At 40.5% G+C, this 10,292-nt stretch overlaps 1 protein-coding gene and 1 long non-coding RNA gene across 2 annotated transcripts in view; one reads left to right on the forward strand and one right to left on the reverse strand.

Moving 5' to 3' along the window:
- The window catches only part of necab2 (N-terminal EF-hand calcium binding protein 2), a 219,507-nt gene that overhangs the window by 87,024 nt on the left and 122,191 nt on the right, over nucleotides 1–10,292 (forward strand). The window contains exons 3-5 of the mRNA XM_032524155.1: nucleotides 2,489–2,597; nucleotides 5,556–5,581; nucleotides 5,885–5,982. Coding sequence (XP_032380046.1) covers nucleotides 2,489–2,597; nucleotides 5,556–5,581; nucleotides 5,885–5,982 — 233 coding nt within the window. The remainder of the gene's footprint in view (nucleotides 1–2,488; nucleotides 2,598–5,555; nucleotides 5,582–5,884; nucleotides 5,983–10,292) is intronic.
- LOC116694462 (uncharacterized) overlaps nucleotides 1–10,292 on the reverse strand; it is a 26,371-nt gene that overhangs the window by 1,259 nt on the left and 14,820 nt on the right. Inside the window, exon 2 of the long non-coding RNA XR_004333169.1 lies at nucleotides 7,184–7,187. This is a non-coding gene — a long non-coding RNA (uncharacterized LOC116694462). The remainder of the gene's footprint in view (nucleotides 1–7,183; nucleotides 7,188–10,292) is intronic.

A 10,292-nucleotide genomic window follows, 5' to 3' on the forward strand; every position in this document is an offset into this window, starting at 1 on the left:
GACAGCTAGCTAGACTATCTGTCCAATCTGAGTTCACTGTTACACAACTAAAACAACATTTGAACATCCACATGTTCCACCAAAACAAGTTCCTTCCAGAGGCTATTTTGCAGAGGGTTAGGCTTTGCACTGTTTGGGAATTTTTAGCCTTAGCTGTGAATTTATGCTAAAATGTTTGACCCATATTTCTGTTTATTGTTAGGAGATGCCCTCTAGTGGCCCTAGTGTTAATTTCATCAGACGCGACAAGACTAAATATATCCGTCAACAACCTTTTTTTTTCATGACGAAGCCGAGACAATGACGAGACTGCACCAATGTCCAAAAACTCTAAGACTAAATTAACATGCATTATTGTTGACAAAAAAAGACAAGACTGTAATGTTTTGCATGAAATAAAAACTAAGACAAAATCTCTTCATTTTTGTCTACAATCGTCGCCTCTACTTTTTCATCATGAGATAGAACTAGTGCAGTGCTAGTTTTTTTTAGGCTACAGTGCATAGTGATGTCCCCCGGCCCCAGGCAAGGGGAGGGAGGGCGGGAGCGAGGTGCTGTAGAGCCCAGGAACCCTGGTACTTATCTAACATGTGTCTGTGAAACAAGGTGCTGTAGAGCCCAGGAGCTCTGGTGCTTATCTAACATGTGTCTGTGAAACAAGGTGCTCTAGAGCCCTGGAGCCCTGACGCTTATCTAACATGTGTCTGCGTACGATTGTATTTGCATGATGGAAGAGGCTCGATCTAAAACCAGACGTGTTTAAAAAAGTTGCATTCAACAAAAATCATTCAACAAGTGTATTTTGCCAGGTAATTAATACATTGGACCAATATTTGAGATGTGTGAAACACTATTTGTCAGAAATAATCTCAAAAGATTATTTAAAAAAAAGACTAAATAGTGACTAAAATGACTAAAATGACGATACTAAACAAAAAAACAATGGGAATGACTAAATATGACTAAAACTAACAAGGATATTTGGCACAAGACTAAGACTAAATTAAAAATAGGTGACAAAATTAACACTAAGTGGCCGCAGTAATTTGGACAGCAGCAAAGCAGGAAGTGTGAGGGACATATACGGGACAAAGAAACACAGGACTGTCACTCAGGAGACTGGTGTTCGCCCCCAGTGACATTTAAAGTAAACAGCAAGTTATTTTAACTTAACAAACAGAACTACGTCACATTCAGCATTGTGTGTAACAACGCCACGGATGTACGCATGTTCACCTCTAGGGGTGCTAATTTATGACATGCATGACTCGTATTAGACCAGGGATGTCAAACTCATTTTCACTACAACATTCCAGGATGGGAGAAAAACGTGCTTTGGTTTATTGGCATTTCTTTAAACCAATCACAATTGTCATGGGCGGTGCTAAGCTCTGCATGGTGCTGCTGCAAAATAGCCTGAGGAAGGAACTTGTTTTGGTGGAATGTGTACGTTCAAATGTTGTTTTGGTCGTGCAACAGAAAAGTCAGATTGGACAGATAGTCTAGCTAGCTGTCTGGATTTACCCTGCAGAGATCTGAGGAGCAGTTAACCATAGTCCTCAGAAATCCACAACAGTTTCAAATTCCTACACAAAGAAAGCGGAAAAAAACAGGCACTGGTGAAATGAAATGCATCCAGCGGAATTTCCTGCAACACCGTAACAATCCAGGAAGTGGAACATCATGGCTATAGACTACAGTGATGTAGTCATAGGTCTATCAGAGAACGGTCAACCAGAAACGAGAACAGAGAAGTTTTTGGAAAGCAGAAATCAACACACCAGAGTTATTCTTTTTTAATATTCAAAACATAATGTTTAGGGAAGAATGTGCTGTCTTCCGTTTAAATAAAAATTAAAAAAAGTAATAAATGGAATGAAGCACCCTGGACTGTTGCAACATAGGGTTGTAGTAATCTAGTCCACATAGCAAGAGCAAAAATCCAGTGTTGTTTCAAGAGCTTGATCGTTATCAATGCTTCCCACAAGGCCTTGAAATATAACCTGCATTGTGTGCTTACCAAAGTGCACAGACAGACAGACAGACAGACAGCAGGGATAAAGCTAAAGATTTGTAGCCAACCGAGGCGCATGCTGGATTGATTTCACAGCAGCTTGAGAAAGCACTGAAGGCTGGGATCATACTGAGCATTTGTGTGTGTTTGTGAGAGTGGACAAATGGTACAGCAGAGCAAACCGGTATTAAATGTAATATAAGATTTAGAAGACAAAAAATTTGAGGCAACTAAAGACAAACAAGTTGCATAGAAAAAAGGCTACTAATTGTGTATCTTGAAGAGTGATTTTAAATAAAACAGACTTTGTAAGCAAATGATCATATCCTCTGTCAGTTATTTGCATAAGCATGTGGAGATCTTTGATGGAACTCCGTTCTCGTTGCATGGATTTTTCGTACTACAAATGATTTTACAGCTGTGTGTGTGTCTGTGTGTGTGTGATGTGTGTGTGTGTGTGTGTGTCTCATGCAGATGATGGGAAGCTGTCTCTAGATGAGTTCCAGGCTTTCTTCTCCGATGGCACGCTGAACGAGGAAGAGCTGGAGAAGCTGTTTCACACCATTGACTCTGATAACACCAGGTCAGCACTACTTTACCACTACTGTGTGTGTGTGTGTGTGGGTGTGTGAGTGTGCGTTAGATAGTGTGCCTACGGCGTGTGAGATGGCAGCGTAGCTGCATGAAATAAATCTGCACACAGTACTTGTACATTTCTGCGTGTGCTCACTTCACCTTTACTTTTTTGATCACATCTCACTCAATTCAATTATAGAAAAGGAGAGAGAGAAAGTGTGTGTGTGTGTGTGTGTGTGTGTGTGTGTGTGTGTGGGGGTGGGGGTGGTAAAAACGTATGTCATTTATCCTGCAGCCAAAAAATGTCACATCCAGTTCTGAAAGCTCATTTTATGGAGAACCGTTTGTACAAAATTGACACTTTCAAAATGAAAATGGCAAAGTGAAAAAAACGATAAAGGGAGAGGAGATTATAAAACGAAGAGTGACAACTGAGGAAAGTCATTATTTTTTCATCTTTCACCTTCTCTTCCTGTCTCTCATCATGTGCTTTTGCATTAATCATCCTGAGCATTCACACCAACTGCCTCGCCCAGCAGACAGACAGCAGACACACAGTGCCAAAACGCACGTCTGCCAATTCATTCAGAATGGCGGTAGTGCTTTTAGGCCGCCGGGGGTGGGGGTTGCTGAAAAAAAAAACATGCAGCAAAAAGTTGAGACCGATTGAACTTTTGGAGAAACGCAACCCAACTTCACGTTGCAGTGGCCCTTCATGCAACCGGCGATCGGACCTGCCAGTCGGTTTAAGGCGTTGTGAAAGGGTCGGAAATGTCAATCTCTAAACAATTGCACGGAAAATAAGAATTTTGAAATATAAAGTCTACTTGTGCTACATCGGGGGGCTAAAGAACACAACAGGACGTCACACTAATGGGCCGTTTAAGTGACACTCCCAGCAAATCACCGGATGCCCTTTTTGCTGTTGTGAACGCGCCCTGAATCTCCAGGACTCTCTACAGTATGTCTACTGCTCCTCAGGAGGTTTTGATTGGCTCTCATTAAACCAATGTATGGGCCCTTTGTAATCAGCTCATCCAGACTGCAATCAAGTGTGATGACACAGTTGGATCTGACTAATCAAAAGACTGGCATTGTTAATTTATACAACCTCAGAGACCTGCAAGGGCCTTGAAATAAAATGAAACGGAGCACAACAAAAGCTGACCATTTAAAGTTGTATTAGAATAGAATTAAGTTTGATATATAAATCCTCCAGCAGGCTCAGTCATTAGAGATTTTTTCTTCTGTTTTTAATCAGTGCATCAAGTGGAGCATGCAACCACCGCCGTCTCTCCTACGTCAGAGCGATGGTCGCGCTGTATAAATCTTATTCACCGCAGTGCACGCAGTCAGAAAACTTTCTGCTCATTACAGTTAAGTAGACTTGGCAGCCACATGCCTGGCCTCAGCATTATCATGTGACAGCAGATAAGGTTATTGATTGGTCCAAGTAAAACAAGAAATGAAGGCGTAAGGGTTTCCTGTTGAAGCAGGAAGTTGATGGATTGAGAGAAGGGATGGAGCGGGCAGAGACTGAGCACTGTCCTGCTTCGAGTCATTTGTCTGTGTGTCTCTGTCAGTCACCAGCTTTTTTTCTCCTAACGCACTGTTTCCTCGGATTTCTTCTTGTTTCCTCCATCATTCTCTATCAATCTGCCAGTGTTGTAGTCAAGACCACCTAAACCGAGACCAAGTCATTACCAAGATCAAAGTGCATCGAGACGAGACTTTGAGCAGTTGAGACAGAGAAAAGACCAAGACCAGGGGGCTGTTTCACAAAAGGAGAATTTATAAATCCAGGATAACTGATTTAGCGAGGCTTGACCCAGTCTAATCTGTGCAGCCCGGCCAAGCCTGGCTGAGGAGGAGCGAGGTGTGCTCACGGCTTTCCTTAACAGACCGCAAGATTTACTGATTTACTAAAAAAAAAAAAGACATGAATTAGAGGGGACTATAAATTTGGCTCCATTGGCTATCAAATTGTTCATTTTTATTTTGTCCTCTCACATTGATCTTTCAATACGCAGGTAATACTTCCAATTCTTCCAAGGCCTTTATTGAATTTGCTTCCTTATTTTTTCAGTTTTTTTAAAGATGAGTGAGGAAAAAAATGCTTTTTCCCTCAGTACACCTGATACTATGCGGTTGTCCTGCTTTTATTACAGATATGTGAACTCACCACAGACATTTGCCTTGCATGGAACCACAGTGGTGCTCTACTGACAGTGAATCGGGGAAATGGATATTTGGCGTTATTTTAAATAAATGAGACACAGGGATGTATAAAACTACTATTTAGATAAATTTACTTATTAATGGAAGGTGTCAGAACAGTCCACTTTAACCAGCATCGCTTCCTAATCATCCAACATATTGGAACAGCCCGAGGCCCAAATCACAGAACGTGAAAAAAAAGAGTGGCGGGGTGGAGGAATTTGCTTAAACTCGTTATTATCACGTTCATTTTGACACTCCAACTTATTTATAAAGATGATCAGATGCACAGTCTTTCAGAGTCTTTCTGCCTGTCCCTAATTGTCCCATATCTCACATCCCTCTTTTAGCTGGCTCCTCTTTCTTACTTCATTCTGTCATTTTTTTCTTTTTCTGTCTCTCCGTCCACGCCTCTCCCTTGTTCTTTTTTTTTCTCCTGGTAAGTCAACCAGGGAAAGTCTTCTTCACGCCAGTGAAGAACACGCTGCCATGTGAGTCCTCTCACAGTGAACTGATCATGAATGATGGCAGCAGATTGTTTCAGACTCCCCTTCAGAGAGTTGATAGATCGCTTCCTGCCTGCCAACTCCATCTGTGTGTGTGTATAAGTGAGTTATTAAGACTGCATGCAAAAAGCCTTTCCTCTGTTTCTGACCCTGCTCTTCTTCATCCTTTTCCTTCCTTTCTTCTTACTTTCCTTCCTTCCCTCCTTTTCTCTCCCTGCTGCTCCTCTGCTATGCTGTGATAGTAATGTTGACACTAAGGAACTCTGTGGTAAGTGGACTGCCCACACACACACACACACACACACACACACACACACACACACACACACACACACACGACACACCACACACACACACACACACAACACACACACACTTCTCTTCCTCTGCCGCTGCTCTCATTCTCTCTTTAATTCGTTATTAAAAGTACCTCAGTGGATATTACTATTTTTTATAATGATTTTTTAATATGATATTAATTGAGCCACTTTCAGCTCACCCCTGCAAATACTTTTAGAACTGCAGGAGTTGGTTAAACCCTGTGCCAATTTGCCTGTATGTTTGTGTACAGACTACTTTGCCAAGCACATGGGCGACTATGAGGGAGTTCTGGCCTCACTGGAAACACTCAACCTTTCCATCCTCAAAGCAATGGCCTTCACCAAAAAGGTAAGGGTGGTGTGTGTGTGGTGTGGTGTTGTGTGTGTGTGTGTTGTGTGTGTGTGTTGTGTGTGGGTGTGTGTGTGTGTTTGTTTGTGTGTGTGTGTGTGTGTGTGTGTGTGTGTGTGTGTGTGTGTGTGTGTGAAAGAGGAAAGAGAAAGAGAAAGATAGTGGAAATGATGGCTAGTGACAGCTTCTCTTTTATTCTTGGCATTCAGTATTTTTTCACTCTCACTGCCTATTTTCACTCTCAAGTTCAGTCGATTCATTTTCTAAAGACCATACTGTTGCATGAAGTTTGCTAACATAAGCTAACATTAGCAACCATAAATGTCTCATTTTGTGTATGAGACATTTACAGAACATAATAAGCTAGTCATGGCCTGCTATGCCTTATCATAGTGTTCTCCTAGTATAGTGTATGTTACCATAGCACAGGACCTTCAATTATAATCCATATTTTTCAAATCAAATGACAATGTGAAAACAATGTGAAAGGGGTTGGTTTAAGATGCATTAAGGGCATCGTAGCAGGATCCGTTGCCAGCGTGGGTTACCCGCAGCACAGAACACAGCAGAAAGAATGACAGGCCAAGAGTATTTATTTTCTCTGACTGCTCACACCTAATGGCCTGGAAATCCAGACCCAAATCTGAAAGATTAAAGGGTCTGGTATCGAGTAATGAAATTCGTCCATCTCGAGGGGCGGCATCAAGCGTGCATTTGAAAGTCACACTGCACACAATTGGATAACACTATGACCAATCACAACAACACACGGGGTGACGTATCCAGAGCCTCATGTGCTTAGCTACCAGAGGAGCTAACTGGTAGATTTAACTGTTGTCATCTGTTGTCAAGCTTGCTTCTGGCCCGCCTACACCAGACACACCGATGTGATTGGTGCAGCTCGGCTACAAGGGTATAGTTAATGAGCAGCATTACTCAATGTCAGAGTAACTCGCTGAGCAAATTAAAGTTGTGCTCTCGCGAGAACTCTGGATTTTCAGAGTACACACCTAACACATCTTTACAACTACAATCTATGCGACTCCAACGGCCCGGCTACGACTCAATGATTTAACAACACAATCCAGTTCTTTCTCCGTGGTGTGTGGCAGCATATAAAGGGAGAACTTTTATTAGCACAACAACAAACAGCTGTGTCAATTAACTCACCTGACACTGCCCTCTTGCTCTATCCCCACACCTCTCTCCACTGCAGCAAATTGCAGACCTCGGCCACCTCCACGGCATATAAATGATTTTGCTTATGTTTACTTCACATACAGGGTTAAATGATCAATGGGACAGTTACCCCGAAGCTATTCAGTTCTTTTAATTGGAAGTTAGTTAATGTTTAATAAAATAAATGGCTTGGAACACAACTTAATGTCATATTTACTGGCAAGCAGTATGTTATTGTAATAACCGGATGTTGAACCGGAATTCAGCTGAAATCTCAGTTTAACCCCAGTGTCCTCACAACCACGTGTATCTTCTGCATCAGTTATACAGGTGCAAGCAGTGTGTCAACATTTGACCCTCCAAACATACAGCTATTCTCATAGATCACGTGTAATGGTGTTTTTTAATAATAATTACTTATTATTATTATTACGTTATGATTGCGTGCGTGCGTGCGTGCGTGCGTGCGCCCTTCTTTAAAACCCTTGGCTGGGACCCAAGGAGGGTTTGCAGCAAAAATAAAATGGGTCTCCGAATCATGTAGCTGAAATGTACAATTTGCGCCGCCGGTATTGGCTCTGCTATGGTGCAAAAACCCTGCCAAAACCTGGCAATATTAGACAGGACTGACTGCTCCCAGAGTAAATATATTACAGTAGCCAATGCATACCTGAATAATCTTCTAGGCCGTTATTTAAGCGTATATATCGTCTGAATGTATATGCCTTAAAGGGTAACTACCATTTCTTTCAACCTGGAGCCTATTTTCCTATGTTTTGTGTCTAAGTGATTGAAGGAAACAACAATCTTTGACATTGGTCCAGTATTAAACAACACCGCTGCAGTCAGCAGCGATGAAACAAGCTACAATGTAAGTTAATAGGGCAATAATGTCCAGCTTGTATTTGCCTTGCGAAATTGCATCGCTAAACCCACTAGACTCCATGTAAATAAACAGTAATTTTAGCATCTTAAAATAGAATTTTATTCTTACTCAGCAGACCATCACAACTCTAGTTTTGGTAGAAATAAACACATAATTTACCGATTTATATATGAAAATATGTTTACAGTGGTGTGAAAAAGTGTTTGCCCCCTTCCTCATTTCCTGTTCCTTTGCATGTTTGTCACAGTTAAGTGTTTCGGAACATCAACCAATTTAAACAAGTCAAGGACAACGCAAGTAAACACAAAATGCAATTTGTAAATGAAGGTGTTTATATTAAAAGGTGAAAAAAAATCCAAACCCTCATGGCCCTGTGTGAAAAAGTGATTGCCCCCTAACCTAATATGGTTGGGCCACCCTTAGCCAACAACTGCAACCAAGCGTTTGCAATAACGTGCAATGAGGCTTTATACAGCGTCCTGGAGGAATTTTGGCCCACTCATCTTTGCAGAATTGTCCTAATTCAGTTACATTAGAGGGTTTTCGAGCATGAACGACCTTTAAGGTCATACCACAACATCTCATAGGATTCAGGTCAGGACTTTGGCTAGGCCACTCCAAATCTTCATTTTGTTTTTCTTCAGCCATTCGGTGGGTGACTTGCTGGTGTGTTTAGGATCATTGTTCTGCTGCAGAACCCAAGTTCGTTTCAGCTTGAGTACACAAACAATGGTTGGACATTCTCCTTCAGGATCTCTTGGTAGACAGCAGAATTCATAGTTCCTTTTATCACGGCAAGTCTTCCAGGTCCTGAAGCAGCAAAACAGCCCCAGACCATCACACTACCCACCACCATATTTTACTGTTGGTATAATGTTTTTTATGAAATGCAGTGTTCCTTCTACACCAATATACTTGGACACACACCTTCCAAGAGTTCCACTTTTGTCTCATCGGTCCACAGAATGTTGTCCACAAGTCTTGGGGATCATCAAGATGTGTTGTGGAGAATTGAGACGAGCTTTGATGTTCTTTTTGCTCAGCAGTGGTTTTCTCCTTGGAACTCTGCCATGCAGGCCATTTTTGCCCATCTTTTCCTGATGGTGGAGGCATGAACGCTGACCTTAACTGAGGCAGTAAGGCCTGCGTCTTTGGACGTTGTTGTGGGGTCTTTTGTGACCTCTTGGATGAGTCTGCTGGCTCCTTGGGGTAATTTTGGGCGGCCGCCACTCCTGGAAGGTTCACCCACTGTTCCATGTCTCGCCATTTGTGGATAATGGCTCTCACTGTGGTTCGCTGGATTCCCAAAGGTTTGGAAATGGCTTTTATAACCCTTTCCATACTGATAGATCTCAATTACTTTCTTTCTCAATTGTTCCTGAATTTCTTTGGTCTCGGCATGATGTGTAGCTTTTAAGGATCTTCTGGTGGACCTTACTGTGTCAACACTCCTATTTAAGTGATGCCTTGATTTTGAACAGGTGTGGCAATAATCAGGCCTGGTGTGCTAGAGAAATTGAACTCAGGTGTGCAACCACAGTTATAGTATGTTTTAACAAGGGTATGTTTTTCACCTTTATATAAACACCTTCATTTCAAATTGCATTTTGTGTTTTTTTTTTGTTTTTTTGTTTTTTTTTTTTTTTTTTTTTTTTTTTTTGTTTTTTTTTTTTTTTTTAGTTTTCTTTTTTTTTTGTTTTTTTTTCTTTATGTTGTTTTTTTTTTTTTTTTTTTTTTTTCTTTTTTTTTTTTTTTTTGTTTTTTTTTTTTTTTTTTTTTTTTTTTGGGGTTTTTTTTTGTTTTTTTTTTTTGTTTTTTTTTTTTTGTTTTTTTTTTTGTTTATTATTTTGTTTTTTATTTTTTTTTTTTTTTTTTTTTTTTTTTTTTTTTTTTTTTTTTTTGTTTTTTTTTTTTTTTTTTTTTTATAATTTGTTTTTTTTTTTTGTTTTGTTTTGTTTTTTTTTTTTTTTTTTTTTTTTAACTTGTGTTGTCCCTGCCTCTTGTTTAACTTGGTTTGAGTTCCAACACTTAACTGTGACAAACCTTCCAGAACAGACATGATAAGGGTGCAAACACTTTTTCACACCACTGTATCTATCTTTATTTTTAAATGGAATCTGCTGGGTTTAGCGCTAGCAACTTCAGAGCTGTTTATGGTAGAAAGAAAGGTCTCAAAGATGTTTTAAAGGTCTATATCTGAAGGGATCCCTTCCATAATGTTGTCAGACACTTAGAATATTAATCT

The sequence above is a fragment of the Etheostoma spectabile genome, chromosome 8 (genome assembly GCF_008692095.1).
Source record: "Etheostoma spectabile isolate EspeVRDwgs_2016 chromosome 8, UIUC_Espe_1.0, whole genome shotgun sequence".
Taxonomy (NCBI): domain Eukaryota; kingdom Metazoa; phylum Chordata; class Actinopteri; order Perciformes; family Percidae; genus Etheostoma; species Etheostoma spectabile.